At 42.7% G+C, this 21,141-nt stretch overlaps 3 protein-coding genes across 3 annotated transcripts in view; all 3 read right to left on the reverse strand.

The window, feature by feature from the left end:
* LOC140360242 (uncharacterized) overlaps positions 1 to 21,141 on the reverse strand; it is an 89,023-nt gene that overhangs the window by 56,668 nt on the left and 11,214 nt on the right. The window lies entirely within an intron of this gene.
* The window catches only part of LOC140360243 (uncharacterized), a gene marked incomplete at its 3' end in the record, with an annotated part of 68,539 nt that overhangs the window by 29,165 nt on the left and 18,233 nt on the right, over positions 1 to 21,141 (reverse strand). Inside the window, exon 2 of the mRNA XM_072445452.1 lies at positions 8,430 to 8,550. Within this exon, the coding sequence (XP_072301553.1) occupies positions 8,430 to 8,550 (121 nt within the window). The remainder of the gene's footprint in view (positions 1 to 8,429; positions 8,551 to 21,141) is intronic.
* LOC140361204 (uncharacterized) lies at positions 4,661 to 6,399 on the reverse strand. Its single transcript, XM_072446927.1, has one exon. It carries the CDS (start codon positions 6,388 to 6,390, stop codon positions 5,311 to 5,313), a length of 1,080 nt encoding a protein of 359 aa, XP_072303028.1. The 5' UTR covers positions 6,391 to 6,399; the 3' UTR covers positions 4,661 to 5,310.

The raw sequence follows: 21,141 nt of genomic DNA on the forward strand, positions 1-21,141 counted from the left end.
GAGGACTACAAAGTCACATGTCTGGAGAGGGTTTTGTTGAAAAAACACCATGTCAAAGTGCTCAATATTCAGAGGGAAATGCCGACTGTTGGAGAAATCGTGGCAGTCAGGAGGCAAACCACCATCACATGTTCTGGGACTGCCCTGTTGCTCAAAAATATTGGACTGAAATGAATGATGCACTGCAGATTCCACTCGATTTTAGAACTATGTACTTGGGGCTCAGAACTCCTGCCATGGACTTAATAAATGAATACATCTGAAATGTTCTTTTGAGGGCAGGAAAACAGGTCATCACAAAGAAATGGATGACACAAAACCCCCTGACGATCAAGGACTGGACTGACATAATAACAGATATTAGACAAATTTAAATGACATGAAATAATTTAGATTTTTCTCCCCCCATTTGTTTCTTTGGTGTTGAGGCAATGGCTATATTGTTTCCTCTCAAAACTGCTTTGGCAGCATCCCAGAGGACGGGCGGGGAAATTTCTGCATTGTCGTTCTCCACCAGAAGTTTTAAGTACAGTAATGTAGATAGCATCATGGTCACTTAAGTCTATTGTGCCAATTGCTGCCTCAGAGATTTAAGAGCGGTCTTTATTGAAATAATAATATCAAAAATCTATCTGGAGAACATTGAGTGGGGATTTTGAAAATGCCAAATTAAAAATAACGTACTATATATATATATATATATATATATATATATATATATATATATATATATATACACGCTACTTACTATACATAACAGAAGTGTTCATTTTATTTCTGCACATAGTGTGTAAGATTTAAGTCTATTGTTAAAATATTGTTCTTGTTTATATTGCTCGTTTCTATTCTCCTGCCGTTCTTGAACTGAAATAAAAACATTGTGTGTGGGACAGTGATGCTGGTGTTTGGAGCGGTGGCTCTACATTTTGCATTTTGTCACTTTACGGTGTTGGCTCCGCGTCATCGCGGACTTTCTGTTTCACATCAGATTATTATAATGGCCGTGCTCCTCCTGCTGTTTCCATAGATGTGTTGACCGCCGGGTTGACCGTTTCAAGGCGCCACAGAGGAGCGTGTGGCATGTTTGAAACGTACGAGTGTGACAGGGAAGCAGAGTGTGGAGCGCCGGGTCCGCGGTGAGGACGCGGAGGCTGGGGCGGGCGGCGCGCGGCAGCTCGCGGCAGCTGCTCTTTCACACAACAAAACTCTTCCCGGTCGCACCTATAATAGATCCATGAGTCGCACTCGTGAGTTTAAAACACGCTGCTCTCTCTGTTTTGCTTCAGTTGCTTCAGGAAGAAGCTCCGCGGGAAACAAAAGCGCCACAAGTCGTTCCGTGCGCTCCGCGCGCCACAGATTCACGTGTTTTAATACAATATGTTAATTAAACGAAGCATCGAATCAATAATTAATAATCGAAGCTTTTTGTAATCGAATTATTCGATTAACTCGAATAATCGTTGCAGCCCTAAACGGTAATGACCTTTATTTAACAGTAGACTCTGACAGTTGAGACAAAGTCCAGATGAAAGGTCTTGCTCAGCAGGTCTGAGCAGGAGGTGGTGATGGGTCATTTAGAGCTGAGGTGTCGAGGCTTGTGCAGAGTAAAAGGGTCGTGTCAAATGAAGCCCTGCCCCGGGGCTGTCGTCAGTTTGCAAAAAAACCTGTGACCGGTAAAAGGGGCTTCACTTTTGTTTCTGGTCATGTGACCGGTTCAGGATACGTGTCACTTTCAAATAAAAGCGCCCAATGCCTCGCGGTGCGTCGTGGGTGTCGTAGGTTGGTAGTTTTGCAAGTCAGTCGGTGTCAGATAGTGGTAGAGTTAGAATTACAGTTCAGTTTAGTATTTCAGGTTTATTACTCGGGATTGTATTTCAGATAACACAGGTTTGTATTTGAGGGTTATTTCACAGTTTGTATTTCAGGTTTGTCTAGATAAGACAGGCCTTAGTTAAGATGGCTCCCAAAAGGGTCAAAAGAAAAACATAATATGATTCCATCTGGGAGAATTTTGAGATGGCAACAAACAACACGGTTTTTCTTATATTATTACTGTTAACATTTTTTAATATGTTTTTTGGGTGAGATGTAAGATCTGGGACAGAGAGCTTGCCTATAATCTTATGCTTAGGCATCATAGAGCTTTACATTGTGTTGAAGTACGTGAAAATGTACAAAGCAACTCTCAAGGTTAATTATAATTATCAGTTTTAATGTTATGTTTTTGTGAAATTAAATTTGCTTGTATTTGATCATCCTCAGCAGCACAAAGTCACAATTAGATCAAGCCGTTGTGAACCTTGTCATCAAAGATTTGTAGATTTGTGATTATTACAGATCCTACCAAAGAATGAGTTGACTCGAGTCACGTGACCAAGATGTCCCGTTTTGTGGAGATGACGTCATTGCTTCTTTTAGAGCGTTGCTTTACTCACGCGCTCCAATGATGTCAATGTGTCATGGTCCCCTCATATTATAGGGTTTTTGCATAATAGACTCTCACTTTGCAACAGTGATCAATGAGTCAAGTTCTGATACAGACTTTAAAATAAAGCGCCATAAGGATTGTCTGAAGCAGCGTCTGGATGAGGAGGCCAAGCACAAATGAATTGCCTCATAATTCGTGTCAGTGCCTGGGTCCGGGAAAGCTCAAAATTAATCATTTGTTTGGGTTGGATATGGTTTATTTAAGTTTCTCAATTAAAATAAAGCTTAATTTCTCTTATCACAACGCCGTGGTCAATGAAATCTTGCAATAGTTAAGTACTAATATAAATCTGACTGATACAGATGTTTGCGTGGCTGACGAGTGTTGCATCCGTCTTGGGAGCAGGATAATATGATCAGGCCTTGTACCATGTGACCTGTTGTTATGGAATAAATACATATCATCGGGTAGATCATCGGGTAGGTGTTATTTTCTCAATACAATTGGTTCTACTTGTACTATCTTTCATGCATTACATTTTCTTTCACCACAAGATAGAGTAGTGGAGCAAATGAAACACCTTGCGAGGCGTCAACTCATGTATCGATGCAATGGGCTAAAGCTTCAAATTGTTCATGGGGCTTCATTTGGCCATCACTACCAGGAGGGAACAGGCAAAACTAGTGGTTGAAAACAGAAATCTGAGGTAACATCCAGGGCAGAGGCGAGGCAGGCTGGTCGGGGACAGATGAGGTCGGCAACAGGGAATAAGTCCAGGGAAAACCGCTGGAAAATCAGGCATAACACAAGAGAACAATCTGGCACCGGCGTAAAGACAGAAGCAGGCTTACATGCAGCTAGAAAGTGGGTCTGATGAGGAGGCGTGGCTGACTGGCAGATTGGAAAGACACCAGCAGACAGGAGGTGAGCAGACAGTCACATCAGGATTTAGGACAAATACACATAAAAGTGATTGTAACGACTCATGCCTGTCAAATTTACAATTAAAACTTCAGAATAAATAGTGTTTTAGTTGCCAACACATATTACTACTACTATTTTAGACAGGAGGCTATTTTGTTTTGGTTGTGCTTCAGAATCTTATGTTTGAAGGAGATGTTGCCCTGTTCACGCACATTAATAGTGCATTAAGAGGAGTGACACGGATGCCTTTTCTGACAGAGCGAAAGCAGTAGGAGCGATATGGATGGATCAGCCGCAGAGGGACAAACACTTTTGCTGCAGAAAGAACAAAAAACAAAAGCATGTGATGCATGAAGCTCTTATTCTGCAAGAAAAATTGCATGTGGAACGTGAAAACGTTGTGTGCGTCTGAGTCTGGCACAGACATTATTTCAGTTTTATAAACGGACCCTTAAGAAGAAGCTGTCACTGGGATAAATGTCACGCATAAAGACAAATGAACGTGTTGGATCTGCGGCCTGCTCCAGCGCTTCATTAAACCAAACCTGCACATGTGCTCCGTCTGAGGGACTTTTCTCCAATCACTGTTTCATTAATGCATTCGCAGATTCAGAGGATCTTCTCTGTTACAGACACAGACTGATGCGGTCACAGTGGTCTGAGAGAGCACTGCACAACTTCTCATGTGTCTTGAATGAGTGAAATAAACAGCCCTTCTCCTGCTTCAGTTTAAATGTGATCATCTCTCTGAATTCAATTATTTTAGGCTAAAAGATGTATTAGCTGATGATTTCCTGACTCAAACACTTCCTCAAACTCATTTCTCTTACACTCCACGAGTAGGAGGGTCTCAGTTTGTGTGGAGATAAGTGAAGTCCTGCGCCTAGTGGAGTGATAAATGTGCAAGCTTTATAAATGACGCTCCTAAAGTTAGTTACTCAGGTTGCATTGGTTTGGTTTTGTCAACTCAGAAGTTACTCCAAAACTCTGTGGCCTGTTGCTAGAATCCAGGTGAACTTACTCAGAGGAGAAGCCCCAGCGGCATTGAAGGATGGGTCAAATTCAGAGGACAATAAAGTGCACCTTAACTTTAAGAGTATGTTAATATGTTGCAGTGAAGTGAGTCTAACCTGTCCTGCACGTATATTTAGCCTCAGAGTATTTGACCACAAACAAACAAAATCAGTTGTGTTCATAAATCACTATTTGGACAGAACATGAAACACAATGTTGACACTTTGAATTTAAAGTATATTTATATATTACCTTTATTTTCACAATGACAGAACACAAAACATTGTACATAGTTCAACAAATTATGTCATTTCATGATTTTTGCAGTCTTTGTCTCTGTACTTTGTAAAACACATTTGCTTAAATTTGTTTCTAAATGGATTTATGTTTGGACTTTGTGTGAGGTCATTTCTTGTTTCCACATTTCATTTGTGTGGGCTTGTTTAACAGCTCTGTGAAAACATTAGCCGTGGTCACTCCCACCAAAAAAACACCACTCAATAAACGTGTGTTTGTTTGGCTGCACAAGTGTCCATTTCCATGTCCAGTTTCATGGACCAAAAGCTCGACTGCTGCAGCCACAGGTCACTGTGTGGTAGAGACAACAGTAAGGCAGCAGTGAACTACCATTAATGCCACGATCCAGGCGCTGATTCCACATCATGCAGCTCCGCTCCTCTGCGCTGTGCCACAAAACTTCTCGATCTGAGAGTACAGACTCTTGCTTTTTAAATGTGTTTCGTCTCCTCTGGGCCCACTTCACATCAGTTTACACACGTTCTTTTTTCCACCACAAGGGTAATTACACATTAAACTGTTACATGAAAGAGTCCAATAAAAGCGTTCTCCTCTGTGTTTCAGCGGCATACAGTGAAAGGTAACAGCTTACGGAGTCTAACTATCAAAGCAAACATTTCGAAAACATCAATTATATGTAATCTGATCTAAATAATGTTTTCGGTCTCTTTCCGGTTTGGTGCGTTCTCACCTGTGTGTGCTCTCATGTGTCGTGCAAAATGACTCTTTCGGGCAAAGGCTGCATTGCAGATTAAACAGCTGAAAGGTTTCTCACTTGTGTGTGCGCTCATGTGTCGTGCAAAATGACTTTTTCGGGCAAATGATGCATTGCAGATTGAACAGCTGAAAGGTTTTTCACCCGTGTGTGTCCTCATGTGTTCTACAAGATAAGCTTTCCAGACAAATCTTTTATTGCAAATTTGGCAGCTGAAGGGTTTCTCATCTGTGTGTCTTCTAATATGTCCTGGAAGAGAACCCTTCCGGGCAAATGTTTTATTACAGATTGAACAGCTGAAAGGTTTCTCACCTGTGTGTATTGTCATGTGCCTTGCCAGATCACACTTTTGGGCAAATGTTTGATTACAGTCTGAACAGCTGAAAGGTTTATTATCCGAGTGTCTTGTCATATGTACTGCGAGATTACGCTTTTGGGCATATGGTTTATTACACACTGAACAGATGAAAGGTTTCTCATCTGTGTGTATTGTCACGTGTTGTGCAAGATAACTCTTCGATGCAAATGTTTTACTACATATTGAACAGCTGAATGGTTTCTCATTTGTGTGTCTTGTCATATGTTCTGCAAGATAACCCTTTCGGGCAAATGTTTTATTACATACTGAACAGCTAAAAAGTTTAGTGCCTGTGTGTATTGTCATATGTTCTGCAAGATAACCCTTTGAGGCAAATGGTTTATAACATATCGAACAGCTGAAAGGTTTCTCACCTGTGTGCATTTTTATGTGCCTTGCAAGCAGACATTTGCGGGCAAAGTCTTTCTTACAGATTGAACAGCTGAAAGGTCTCTCTCCTGTGTGTGTTCTCACATGATATAGGAGACCATGAGAACCAGCAAAGTCTTTCTTACAGATTGGACAGCTGAATGGTTTCTCTCCGGTGTGAACTCTAATATGTCTTTGCAAATTTCGTTTAGTCCCAAATCTCTTTTTACAAACAGAGCACTGGTGTTTCTTCCCCATAGCGCCTCCTCCTTCTGTTCCTGACATGTCTCCATTGTTTACACTGGTCCCTGATGCAGACTTGTATTTGGGGGATTGACCAGAGTTTTGTACAGCTGTGCTTGTGTTTCTGATCTGGACTTGGTTGTAGTGTTCTTCATCAGCCTCTGTCTTCTTCTGTGCAGCTGAACCTCTGAGTGAAGCTCTCCAGTCTTCATCATTGTCAGTGTCAGAAGAGTGCTCTGTGTCTCCCTCAGTCTCTGAGTGGAAATGTGGCTCTGAGCTGATGTCCTCTTCCTGCGTTTCCTCTTCTTTGGGCTCAGTTTTTGTTTGTTGGAGCAGAGAGCAGTCTTCAGTCTTCACACAGACCACGCTTGACTCTTCCAGTGTTTCCTCTTCTTTGGGTTCAGTTTGTGTTTGTTGGAGCAGAGAGGATTCTTCCGTCTTCACACAGACAGCACTGGACTCAGGGACAGAGCTGAAAAGAAATAAGAATACAGGGTTTCACACACGCATAAACAAATCAAATAAACACATCAAAATGTGTTATTTAAAAATAATCTTAGTATTCATCATACAGAGGCAAACACAGGCGGGGAGTTGCAATATTGATTTCAAACCGTATCGCTTTTGCATAAAAAAAAAAAGAAAAAAGATATGTTACTGGTTAAGGAACTATTAATGGAAGGTTTTTACTCAAATGAATGCGTATGCTTCACCAGGGAGTGATATCACCCATCATATACAAATAATATGAACCCGATTGCAAACCACTCCGATTGGAAATTCAACCCACATTAGATGTGTCGAACTGAAGGGGCCCTGGCGGAGCAATACATAACTTTATTCTTACAGATTATTTTAGTTATTTATAGGATTGAAATCTAGAGGGAGATGAAACCCCAATGCACATCTTGTAAACTATTTTTTGTAATCCAAATACAATCTACTCCAGAATAGATTATACTATATTTCTTTATCTTTAATAAAGTCAGATCAAAAATCCCTGAGGCAAATACAGGCACAATAGACTCATGTGCTCATGCTCCAACCTACATTGGGAAAAAAAGAAAGAAAAAAAAACCTCACACTTTGGAAGTTCAATGAAAGCCTTAAAGGCCCTTTGTTTAAGGAAAAAATGTCAAATGACATTAAGACCTTAGGCGGAGAATGACAATCCTGAAACTTCTCCGCCCATCCTCTGGGATGCTACTAAAGCAGTTGTAAGAGGGAAATTATAGACAAAAAAAAAAAAACATCCTGAGGAAAAAAAAAAAATTCCCATGAAAAATAAATTGTTTAAAACAATTGAGGATTTTTTTTTTGTATATGTATGGCAGGTGACCTATTGGTGGCGCTCTTAAATAGTATATACAGGAAGTGTGTGAAAAAGGATAAAAGATACCAGAATGAAGGACAGAAATATCACGTTCCCTATAATTATCATGTGGGAAATTGATATTTAAACCGGAGTAATGGGTTTTCTGTTTGTTAAATTTTAAAATGCTGTGTGTTTTATTACAATCCAACTCATATTCACTGAGAAATTAGTCGAATTAGGTTTGCTGCGCAGCTAACCACTGGTGCGCCGAGACCCCCCATTCAAAAGTCAACTGTCAGTAAGTACACTACTGTGTTTTTTTATGTGTAAATATCTCATGTTACAACGTGAGCACCTACGGCCTATTGACTGGTATAAGTACAATTAAATTATTTTTGTAAATTTAGTTTATTTAGGAGCGCTGTATAGCCCAAAAGGTACAGTATGTGAATATATGTCAGTGTAATCCCTCATTTGTCCCCGAGTGTTCCATTGTAGAAAAAGATTCAGTTGTAGTCATCTGGACATCTGTTTTTTTAACGATACGTTTCGACTTCCATCCAAGAGTCATTCTCAATCTGCAAATCAAGACTGGGAACTCAGATATTTATCCTACTCTGGGTAGGCCCTGCCCACCAGGCAGGACATCCTGATGAAAAGGTGTCATCACCTTTTCAATAACACAATGGAGTCCACAATGGAATCTTTTTTCTATTAAGTGAATATATGCACACACGAACGTTTGTAAAAGTGTTTTGAGACTCACATTTGCAGCTGCTCTTCCTCCTGTTTGATGCTCTGTTCTTCTGGCTCCTCTTTAATCAGTGGAGTCTCTGGGATTTCCTGTTTCGGATCAGGACCAGAACTCAGAGAGGGGAGCTGGACACCTGCAGGACACAAGAAATGTGTTAACTCCTTTCACAGACCTGTCCATTAGGCTGGGTGATTTGAATAAATAAAATTTAGATTTATTTTTTCTGCTTTTTAGTGCTTCCGAAGAGCACAGGCGCTTTCCTGCTTGCTCCAGTTTGTTATTATTTATTTTACTTTTTAATCAGTTTTTGTCTTCCAAACATTTATTAAGAAAATGTTAGTTTTAACAACATATCTGATGCCAGTGACATGTCTGGGAGAAGATGGAAAACAAACTCTTGTGAACGCTGTCGGAACTATCAACAAAAAATTCATGAGCTACGACCACGAATATTTGCTTTTAGAATCTGAAAAAGGACTTCAAGAAACAATTCCAGTGTCATCCAGTGGTAATTCCAAATTACAAGAAAAACAGCTACTTTCAACCTAAACCGGAATGACTCTGTGTCGCTCCCAAAATTGTTTAAAGGTCCCATAACATGCTAAATCGACTTTTCAGAGCTTTTAACCTTCTTACATTGCTATTTGTGCTTCATATATGTACCCAGAGTGTTTTTTTGATTGATTCCCGCAGTGTTTAGCTATATTACAGACTATCTCCTTTCCGCGAATCTCCAAACTGACGGGCGGTGGCTGCAAGACCGCGTCATAACCACAGGCACGCGTCATCAGCCAGATCGCTCTTCGCAAGGGTGGGGGCGAATATCAAACCAAGCTGTTTACATTTCCGGGTTGGTGAGGGGGTCCAAGGTCTGGGTGATATTTCTTAACTGTTATGTTATGGGTGTTGCACAACACTTATTATCAATTATACACTTAGGATAGACTACGAAACGTGAAAAAAGCATGTTATGGCACCTTTAAAGACGCTGTATCCTGGAACAAACTCGGTGCACAGCCTATACGATACAAAGATAATGTAAAGTCACCTAAAATACAGCTTACAAACAGATTTTTTACCACTTTCAGAGAACGAAGTAAATAAACAAAAGGAAAATGTAATGCATGATGTGGCAAAAAGGCAGCAGACAGAGAGAATCTGTGTCAAAGGTCAAGGTCATTGAGAACGTTAAAATAGGAGACGGCGCAATAAGTCATGAGACGCTTGAAAAAAAATTGAATATTATTTTCCCAGCATAACTGTTTCTGAGATAATGTCACTCCTTCCTAATATTTTGGCCACACAGAGGAGTAAATCCCTGAGAAAAAGATAACACCCAGTCGCACTGAAACTAGTCTGAAACTTGCTATGCTAAATTTAAGATCCTTATGTAACAAATCATTCTTAATTAATAATTTTATTTCTTCTCATAATTAGGCCCGAGCCGAAGGACGAGACTCCAAATTAGATTTTTAAAAGTTCATTAAAGACAATTTAATGTCTTTAATGAATGTCTTTCTTTGTCTTATACAACAGAAAAAATGAGCGGTGTTAGGTTTGGGCACTCTTCCTCCCTATTGTTTGTAATAATATTTTGTCTGTTCAGTTCTTGTGTAATGATCTGTTTATTTTTTTTATTAGATTGGCTCCTGGCCGCGGGTGCGCACCCTGGAGCCTTTAAATGGAGGTCGGATGTGCTCATCGTTCTCTCACAGCTCGGCTCCGCCCATCCCGTTACGCGTCCCGCTTCGCTGTCCCACTCAGCTCGCCTGCTCCCAGCTGGCTCTCTAAGCGGTAGCGCTAGCTTCTTTGTTTGGCCTGGTGGGACCGGTAGTCCCATTTTCGTATTTGTTTGGGCGTAGATAGGGTGTTTTTGTACCTTATTTTTTTGCTATAGTTAGAGGTGTCGGCACCGGCTTCGACGGCCCTATTAGTTTCTGTTTGGCTGGCCCACAAGGTCCATCTTTCTTTTTTCAACGTTGGGTGATTTTGGGGCACGGGGGTTCGAAAGTTGGCATTTATTTTGGTGTAAAAACCTAATAAACTTGTTTAATCTTGTCTTTGTCTCCAGTGTCCTTTAAATATGTTGCAGCCTCTCTTCGGGGTCATAACAGCGGGCACAATGTGAAAAGAAAGAAAATCATGTGGCTCGAGGTTTTATAGTTGAAAAAAAAATGGCAAAGAGGAGACTCATTAAAAAAGGATGGATCCATGCTAGTGGGTGGTATCAAAAATTAGAACTCCGTGAGTTCCAATTTTGAGTGAAGACTCCGTGACAAAATATTGAAAGACGGCTCAAAAAACGACTATCATGGGGCCAATTGGAGTAAAAATATGACGCTCACTCCGAACAAATGGTTCATGTGAGGACATGTAAAACTGATAGTATCACCCCGCCCTAAACCCCACCAGGAGTCAGCCATTGTGGGCGGAACCCAATTTAAAACATTTTTTACACTTCATACTTTATTCTTTTCCACCTTCAATTTTCAGACAAAAGGCTTGAAATCAAAATGAGCTACACCCATGTGCGAGTAGTATTTATTAGTAATTAGTTTGATTTTTGATTCAATTCCAAATGTGGGCGTTGCAATCTCGTAAACAAAAATAGCATTTTTTAAGTGTTAATCCAGTATCTCTGGAATAAGATGTCCTATTTCAAGGCACAAATATGCATTTGCTCAATTATGAGCTGAACGCAATGACATACTATATATATAGCTATATTTTACAAAGGCTCTACAGCGCCCCTTTGAACATTTGTGTTAAGTAAACACTTGACATAGACAAATCAAATTTGGCACTGACATCCTTTTTGCCGTTTAAAAAAAAAAAAGAGTCAATAACGGCAAGCATGTTACTGTGGCAACCTAAAGAAGATTGCCATTGACTTACATTAATTTTGGTTTCCAGATATTATGAATCGGATTAAAACCTTTACTTTGACGTAGACAAATCAAATTTGGCTCAGACGTCCTTCACTAGCAAGGACCACAACCCCAGCTAAGATGCAAAGTGTTTATTGGCTTACGAAAAACATGAACAAACCACCCCAATTTTGACCCCCTGAGCGTTAACGAAAACTCAATTTAAAATTCAGGATCTGTGTAAAATGTCTTGCTAAGGCCACCTCAAATTTCAAAACACATTACGGCAATGATGTGCCTTTTTCATCGTAGACTTATTAAAATTAGTACAAATGTACCTCATTTTAGGACGAATAAAAATGTATATTATGACCCCACCCTAAACTCCACAGGGTGTCAGCCATTGTGGGAGGAACACATTTTTTCCAAATTATTACATACTTCAATTTTTCCACCTTGGATTTCCAGTAAAAAAGCTTGAATTTTTTTCAAAATGAACCACACCCATGTGCGATTAGAGCACATTTTTTTTATTTTTTTATTCCAAATGTGGATGTGGCTCGTTAACATTTTTTTTTTTAATTAAGTGTTAAAACTTGCGTTTCTCCGACATGTGATGTCCTATTTTCCAGCATTAATATAGGTTTTGTGCAAAATGATTAGCTTAACGCAATAATGTATAACATATATAACTACAATTTACAAAGGCTGTACAGCCTCCCCTTGAACATGAGAATCAAAAAATATACTTGGACATAGACAAATATTTGGCACAGACATTCTTCATACCATTCTGATCGAAAAAGCCAAGGATGACATACCTCTGTGCTTAGTTTGTGTCAGTGTAGTAGTGCTTATGTTAAACATTGTGCCATTTGTGCAGAATGCTCAGTCGTGCTCGTCTGTGCTGTGTATTTATGGACTCATTGACGAGATGAATTTAAAGCCAAGACAAAACTCCTGATTGAGACACGAGTCTGATTGTGAAAGTTTCCCTAAGAGACAGAATATGTGAAAACATTAAACAGTTCATCATTAAAAGTTAAATTATGTCAGACATGTGCGCGGAACTTCATTAAAATTTGTATGACTTTATCATTATATGCTAAACAGAGAAACAGAGAAACATTTGCAGATGCTGAAACACATCACACCCTGGCTCCATCTGCTCTGTCTGCATGTTGTTCTTTAATGTCACCCGAAGATCAACACCAGCAGACAGTTGGGTAATGTCTAGTTTCAAGTTGCAGAGCTCTTCCTGTTTTTGAGAGCATCTGCAGGAAGCCCACGCCTTTGCATAATAAATGTAATTTCTGATCAAGTGTTTGCATAAAGCTGTATCCTGTCTGAGGGCAAACAACACCATAAAAGGAGACGCCCTGGGCAACGGTCGTTGGGTGCAGCCAGGGACATGACCAGACTCAACCTTCATGAATATTTATAATGTCTATTTATATTGTAATGTGCAAGGGGAAGTTCCAGTTCTTGTTCCTGTTAAGAGATGGCCTAGTATGAAGTTTTTGTCTGTTTAGAGCGAGCAAACATCCTAATGGGCTTTGTGAGAGTGGGAATCCTGAAACTATATCATGTTACGTTGTCATGCAGCAAATACAGCAGACAGAGAAGGCAGCTCTTTAAGGAGCTCGCTGACACAAACCTGCACCAATCGACACTGATCGGATCCGTGCACTTATTTTCAATAGTGGGAGGGATGTGTTCTCCCGTAATAGACGAGTCAGACGCCCATGATTACGGCCTTTGTGCGTTTTTTTTTTAAAGCAGCAATGAGCAAGTTCTTGTGGTTTTATTTTAGTCTTATTTTTGTGGCTCCAGGTCGCTTGTTGCTCGGGGTTTTTCGCTGCAGTATCAAAGGACTGACCACTAGTCCAACTTACGACAGGTTTAAGCTAACAACATCCTATGCGTTTATTATCATAGATCCACGTAATGCAAGTGTTTACATACACACATTACCAACAACGCCACCTCAGGTTCTGGCTCAGGACCGATCTAAGGCACGTTCGTTGTTGGAACGACAGAGGCAAGGTTCAAGTTAATGATAATTTATTAATACAATCGTCGATGGTTTCACAGTCCATTCAGTTTGAGACAAGTTGTAATACAAGAGTTCACAAAAAGGCAAGTCAGGGTCTTCTCCGGGCACCTGAAACGGGATGGATGCAACACGGCGCAGCTAGCGCGTTCACGGCTTTACGCCGCGTAGCCGCCCGGCAAACAGCACGCCGTACATCCCGGAGGTCGCACACCACGGGGGAAGTGTGTGAGGTCAGAGGCCGACTGACCTCACCTGACGGGAATTTATGGAGCTACTCTAGATCGATTCACCCATCAGGGGCGTCTAAGCAGTGGCAGGGGCCCGTCTGTAGGCTATCCTGCCACACAAGCATTACAGCAATCCATATATTTGAATAGATTGGTGTCTAGGATACAGAAGACTTCATGCAGCTCATAAGACTTAGGCTCATAAACAAGACTCACCGTGTCTGTTCAGCACGACCCTCGGGCTCAGAGCTTTCAGAGCAGAGTCCAGCAGCTCCTGTTTCCTCTGGTTCTCCTGTTTAGAGTCACACAGTTCCTCCTCATTCTCCACTATCGTTCTTTCTGCTGTCGCAGTCACAGAAGTTCTCAGCGTTTGGTCTTTGGACATTTTCCCAGAGGATTTTGTGAGTAGCACGATGTTTGCCACAGCTGCTAAAGACTCTTCTTCAGAGTTTATTTCCGGGAGTGAAGGAAGGTTAAAGTGAACACTTCCGCCACCTTATGGAAAGGAGTGTGAATTACACTGTAACACTTTGATGAGTTGGAGATTTCCTGTTTTGGAAAGAAGCTAAAACAATGACCTAAAATAATGTTCCCAGAATCTAAAGCCAGAACTTTCTGAACTTGAATTGTATTTTTAGGTTCTGACTTTAAGCCTTTCAAATTCCAGCCAGCGAGTCCTCTGACCTTTACTTAATGTATTCCTTTATGTCCACCCTCTGATAAAAGGAAACTATCAAGCTGCTGGGCTTGTAAAGGATAATAATTTAAAAAAGCTATAATCCACATATTTTTAGTCGAATCAACCTTTGTGGGATGATCAGGGTCAGTTTGTGGCCCAGAAACTATAAATTACCATAAACTTTCTTTTAAAACGTTTTAAGAGGAATTGTAAAACCCCAACAAATGATCAAACTAGTGTCACTCCGGCCCTGCCTCCAGACACTGGTTTTCATATTTAGAAAATCAAGGTGGAATTACAAATCAGATATTTGTCTGTGAAGAGCTTGTTCCCACTTATAATTAGAGTAACTCAGACATCAGAGGCCAAACCTACAGAGGCTTCAAAAGAAGTCCAGACATCTGTTTGTGCTGCAAAGGGTTTAGAAACAGCTTCAGTTTGAATTGGGGCTCATTTTAGTCAGGCATTTTAAAAATCAGACAGAATGATATCAGTCTTTCTGACAGTGTTCAACACTTTCTTGGGTCAGAACAAATGGTTGTTTACAATTCTATAAAACAAATGATTTAATCCCATTTGACCAAATAAATATTTACCAATAAACATCCTGATAGGAAACAAAAGTAAAGCAATAAATTCCTTACATTTCAGAATGTCCTCACACCTAAAGCGACATATTTGGTCATTTTGTTTAAATGTCAAAATATGCCAAATGGAGGAGTATCTCGTGTGCGACAGCGCCACCTGCTGGTGTTTTTTGTATATTTATATATCCACATATATCATTTTTAATGATCTATTATTTACGATCTAGGTTGTTAATACTGTCAGACATCTGAATGAAATGTGGCCATTGCTAGAAACAATAGACCATGAGTGGTATTTTGTTCATCCAAATTCAGGATACACGTTTCACAGGTTTAGTTTAGTTTATTAAAATCCCTGGCATTTTCAAAATCCCCACACAATGTTCTCCCCGAATAGATTATTATTATTATTTTCAATAAAGACCGCTCTAGAATCACTGAGGTAACGATTGGCACAATAGACTTAAGTGACCATGCTGCTGACTACATTACTGTGGACTTGTAGGAAAGACACACTTTGGAGGCTCAATGTCAGTCTAGTTATTTCCCTGCACTCATTTATTTTTTTTTTTTTTATTAAAGAAATCAAAGCCTTCTTTTAAATGGCAAGTAAGGTAATGTTGCACAAAGTGTCAAAATGTAGCATTAGCTGACAAAAACCAACACATGTACTCAAGTGGCTGAGGAGCGTGTTTTGATAGTAACGGTTTTGCGACAGTGCAGGTTATTTGGTGACCAGTAGAAGGCGTATAACCTGGAACTTGTACAGTATTGCTTTACATAAATGAGAGAAAATGTATTTACAAAACAATTTTTTACTTAATAAATTACTGCATATATTTTTAAAATATATTATTATATTATATATTATATATTTATTATATATTATATATTATATATTTATTATATATATATATATATATATATATATATATATATATATATATATATAAACCGATTTGCAAACCACTCATTATTTTTACATTTTAAACCACATTTTAATGTTCATCCATCCATCCATTTTCTGCCGCTTATCCGGGGCCGGGTCGCGGGGGCAGCAGTCTGAGCAGGGAGTCCCAGACTTCCTCCTCCCCAGACACTTCCTCTAACTCCTCCGGGGGGATCCCGAGGCATTCCCAGGCCAGCCGAGAGACATAGTCTCTCCAGCGTGTCCTGGGTCTTCCCCGGGGCCTCTTCCCGGTGGGACATGCCTGAAACACCTCCCGAGGGAGGCGCCCAGGAGGCATCCGGAACAGATGCCCGAGCCACCTCAGCTGGCTCCTCTCGACGTGGAGGAGCAGCGGCTCTACTCCGAGCTCCCCTCGTGTGGCCGAGCTCCTCACCTTATCTCTAAGGGAGTGCCCAGCCACACGGCGAAGGAAACTCATTTCGACCGCTTGTATCATTACCCAAAGCTCATGACCATAGGTGAGGGTAGGAACGTAGACCGACCAGTAAATAGAGAGCTTTGCCTTTCGGCTAAGCTCCCTCTTTACCACAACGGTCCCCTTCTTGAACAGAGGGACCACCACCCCGGTCTGCCAGTCCAGAGGCACGGTCCCCGACCGCCACGTGATGTTGCAGAGTTGTGTCAACCAAGACAGTCCTACAACATCCAGGTACTTTAGGTACTCAGGGCGGATCTCATCCACCCCCGGAGCCCTGCCACCGAGGAGTTTGCGAACAACCTCAGTGACTTCAGCTTGGGTGATGGATGAGCCAGCTTCTGAGTCCCCGGTCTCTACTTCCTCTTCGGAAGACGTGACTGAGGGATTAAGGAGATCCTCAAAGTATTCCTTCCACCGTCCGACAACATCCCCAGTCGAGGTCAGCAGGCCTCCACCCGCACCGTAAACAGCGTTGGTGAGGCACTGCTTCCCCCTCCTGAGGCGCCGGACGGTTTGCCAGAATTTCTTTGGTGCCGACCGATAGTCTTCCTCCAAGGCCTCCCCGAACTCCTCCCAGGCCAAGGTTTTTGCCTCTGCGACAGCACGAGCCGCGGCTCGCTTGGCCTGCCGATACCTGTCGATGACCTCCGGAGACCCACAAGCCAGAGTGGCCAGATAGGCCTCCTTCTTCAGTCTGACGGCATCCCTTACTTCCGGTGTCCACCACCGGGTTCGGGGGTTGCCGCCACGACAGGCACCGGAGACCTTGCGACCACAGCTCCAAGCAGCCGCATCAACAATGGAGGCAGAGAACATGGTCCACTCGGACTCAATGTCCCCAACCTCCCCGGGACATGGGAGAAGCTCTCCCGTAGGTGCGAGTTGAATACCCTACTGACAGAGGGCTCCACAAGACGTTCCCAACAGACCCTCATAATGCGCTTGGGTCTGCCAAGTCTGTCCGGCTTCCTCCTCCGCCAGCGAGTCCAACTCACCACCAGGTGGTGATCGGTTGACAACTCTGCCCCTCTCTTCACCCGAGTGTTCAAGACACGCGGCCGGAAGTCAGATGACACGACAACAAAGTCGATCATTGACCTCCGGCCTAGGGTGTCCTGGTGCCATGTGCACTGATGAACACCCTTGTGCTTGAACATGGTGTTCGTTATGGACAATCCGTGGCTAGCACAGAAGTCCAATAACTGAACACCGCTCGGGTTCAGATCGGGGAAGCCGTTCTTCCCGATCACCCCTCCCCAGGTGTCACTGTCATTGCCCACGTGGGCGTTGAAGTCCCCCAGTAGAACAACGGAGTTCCCGGTCGGTGCACTGTCCAGTACTCCTCCCAAGGACTCCAAGAAGGCCGGGTACTCTGCACTGCTGTTCGGCCCGTAGGCCGCCACAACAGTGAGAGACCTGTCCCCCACCCGAAGGCGGAGGGACGCGACCCTCTCGTTCACTGGGGTAAACTCCAACACGTGGCGTCTGAGCTGAGGGGCTATAAGCAAGCCCACTCCAGCCCGCGGTGGCCTCTCCCCGCGGGCAACACCAGAGAAGTGGAGTGTCCAGCCCCTCTCGAGGAGATGGGCTCCAGAGCCAAAAGTGTGCGTGGAGGTGAGGCCGACTATATCCAGTCGGTATCGCTCAACCTCCCGCACAAGCTCAGGCTCTTTCCCCCCCAGCGAGGTGACATTCCATGTCCCCAGAGTTAGTCTCTGTGTCTGGAGATCTGGTCGCCGAGGCCCCTGCCGTCGACTGCCGCCCAGATCTCTCTGCACCGGCCCCTTATGGATCCTCCTGTGGGTGGTGGGCCCACGGGAGGGCGGCCCCACGTCGCTCCTTCGGGCTGTGCCCGGCCGGGCCCCGTGGGGTAATACCCGGCCACCAGGCGCTCGCCAACGAGCACCCATCCCAGGCCTGGCTCCAGGATGGGGCCCCGGTGACGCCGATCCGGGCGACGTAAACGGCCTTGTTTTTGTTGCCATCATAAGAGGCTTCTGAACCGATCTTTTTCTGACCCGTCACCTAGGACCTGTTTGCCTTGGGAGACCCTACCAGGCGCTTGAAGCCCCCGACAACATAGCTCCCAGGATCATTCGGGCACTCAAACCCCTCCACCACGTTAAGGTGTCGGTTCAAGGAGAGGGATTTAAATGTTACCAGAGTTAAATATATTTTTAAAAATCTGAGAGCATCTGATCACCTTACAGTTTATACTGTAATCGCAATGTTGAAGGCGTTGCAGTGAGCAGAAAAGAATAGAAGCCCTGATATGTTCTGACTCATTAGCATAACTGATTAACATTCATGCTTTTTCCTCACAGAGCCGACCAGACCTACTCTATGAAGTATATAAAATCTAGTTGCTCGTCAGTAAAGTCATGTCTATGTTATGTGGGTCCTTGCTCATAAGACGGTTCTTGGGATTGAAGGGAGACAGAACTGTTGAAGTGGATTTGAAGAAGTTAATGTAGAAAAGTAGATAGATACTCTGGCTAACTAAACGTTGTTTGCCAGCCGCCAGAAAACCACAAAAAAAAGAAGAACCTCTTTTCCAACCTTTTTGATCTGGAGTTTAAATCTGTGACAGTGAACTCGTGGCATCAGCAGGAGGTGTACAGAGCGCTGAGGGAGTTTATTTTCGATAGGACTGCACAGTAGACTCAAAGTGTCATAACGAGACAAGTTCCTATGTTTTTGAATGTTGTTCATTGACAATGGCAATAAACATATTCTGATTCTGACCAGTGAAAAGACAGGAGAGTGGTTCCGGGTATCTTTGGCTTATGGAGCAGCACGGAATTTGAAAGTGCTTACTTATTTTCTTATATGGTTAGATCGGTGGACGAGCCTCGAAGCTCTGCCGATGATCTTAATCATAAACTACCAAATGTTACTGGAGGTACAAATCGAGGATCTGAAAGGATGAAGAGAAAAGGAAAGAGGAACATCATGACTAATGTTGAGGCAGCTATGGCGAGTAGGCGCGACTGTGTTGTGAATGAACCAGAGGCGGGAGAGGGGAATTCAAGTGATAGTGGAGGAATCATGGAGATAAGCCAGGGTAGCAGTCAGGGAAAGGAGAGGAGAGATAATAGAGGGGTTGAAGTAGGGACCAGTGCAAAGAAGGTTAGAACTAACATACGTGAGGGAGAAAGTGGGGAGGACGTCTTCTCGGGGACATCTGAATATAAGGTTATACTGAGATTTGCAGAGCAGGGAGGGATGGCGACTGTGAACCCGGTCAGGCTGTCAACAGTGCTAAGAAGTGATGTAGGAGATATGTTATTGTCAAAGGTTTTGAGGGATGGAAACTTGTTTATTGTGTGCAAAGACAGAGAGCAGAGGCAGAGTGCATATGGGCTGAAGTCGATAGCGCAACGCAAAGTGGTGAGTGCAAGTTATGTCTTCCAGAGAAGGTGTCTTTGGGTTTTCTAAGCTAGAATGTTCGAGAGTATTCAGTCCAGTTCGGTGCTACAAATGCCAGAGGTTTGGCCTTACAGTAAAGGTGTGTAAAGGAAAACGTAGATGTGCTAGATGATTATTCTGAAGGTGGGCGAGAGAACCCTCATTGTTGTAACTGAGGAGGGGATCACAGTGTAGCCTTTAAAAGTTGTGAGGAGTTAAAAAGGCAAAGGGAGATCCAGCAGGTCTGACATTGAATGCAAGAAAATTCTGAATGTGATGAGGTGTGTTCGGTTCTAATATACTGAGAATAACAAGACAAGATATGGTCGTTAAAATAAAATAATTTATTCCCTACAATTACAAAACTAACAGATTAAAACACGCTTGACTGGGGTGGACTGGGGGGCTAGTAGGGCGGCTATGAAAAAGATGTATAGAGTGTTAATTGGATCAGTGCTGGACTATGGAAGTGTGGCATATAGTTCAGCAGCTTCAACAGTTTAAAAAAAGATTGAGGTGATCCAGTCGTAAGCTCTGAGGCCGTGTTGAGGAGCAGTCAAGACGTCTCCCGTGTCAGAGCTGCAGGTGGAGGTGGGTGAACTGCAAACACTAAGACGCAAACAAATGATCATGTATTACTGGGCAAATTTTAAAGGGCATTCGGAAGATCATCATTCGACAGTAAGAGCGTTACTTCCATGTTGGGAAAGTGAGAGGTCAAAGCAGGGTTGTTTTCCATCTAACCCTAACCCGAGTTAATGATGTTAACTCAGAAAGAATTTTCACCTACAGTTGCGATTCCCACCACTCCTGTTTCCTGCCACTTCAGTAGACTTTTATATTCTGGATAAAACCAAGGCTCGGAAATCAGTTGGGGATGTGAGGCTGCTGGTGAATGAGAGGGTGGGTACATTATACAGTACAATATAATAATTAATATGTTCCGATTTATACAGACGGATCAAAAGGCCCCATAATAGGCTCTACAGCGTTGGCATTTGTTGATCCTTCTTTACATGTTTCAGTCCAGAGGAGAACAACAAATAGCGTGGCAATTTTTACCGTTGAGATGATGGTAATTCGAGCAGCCTTACAGTGGTTGGAGAACTCTCGGGTGATGGAGGTGGTCATTTGTTCTGATTCAAGTTCAAGCAAATGGCAATCCAATCCTTTAGGTCCTCGAGTAGACAGGACTTGGTAATAGAAATATACCAAAAAACTGGCACAGGCTTCACAGAAGAGGCTTCCGGGTCTCTTTTATGTGGATTCCAGCTCACAGGGGTATAAAAGGTAATGAAGCAGCAGATAGGCAGGCACTTTTAACAGATGCTCCATTCACGGACATCGCTTTGAGCAGATCAGAGGCCAAAACCTTTATTATGGGAGAGTGGCAGTCGCATTGGGACAGGACAAACAAAGAGAGGCATCTATGCGCACTTAAGAAAACAGTGGGATCAGGAGAGGGAGCATGTAAGAGCCAGTTTGTTACACTGGTACTTTACACTTTTCACC

The sequence above is a fragment of the Eucyclogobius newberryi genome, unplaced genomic scaffold (genome assembly GCF_026437365.1).
Source record: "Eucyclogobius newberryi isolate DKJ021-1_F unplaced genomic scaffold, fEucNew1.0.hap1 SCAF_15, whole genome shotgun sequence".
NCBI classification, from domain to species: domain Eukaryota; kingdom Metazoa; phylum Chordata; class Actinopteri; order Gobiiformes; family Gobiidae; genus Eucyclogobius; species Eucyclogobius newberryi.

Bases quoted from the DNA above. Each gene is read 5' to 3' on its own strand.
- LOC140361204 (XM_072446927.1), bottom strand. From the start codon at position 6,390: ATGTCAGGAACAGAAGGAGGAGGCGCTATGGGGAAGAAACACCAGTGC.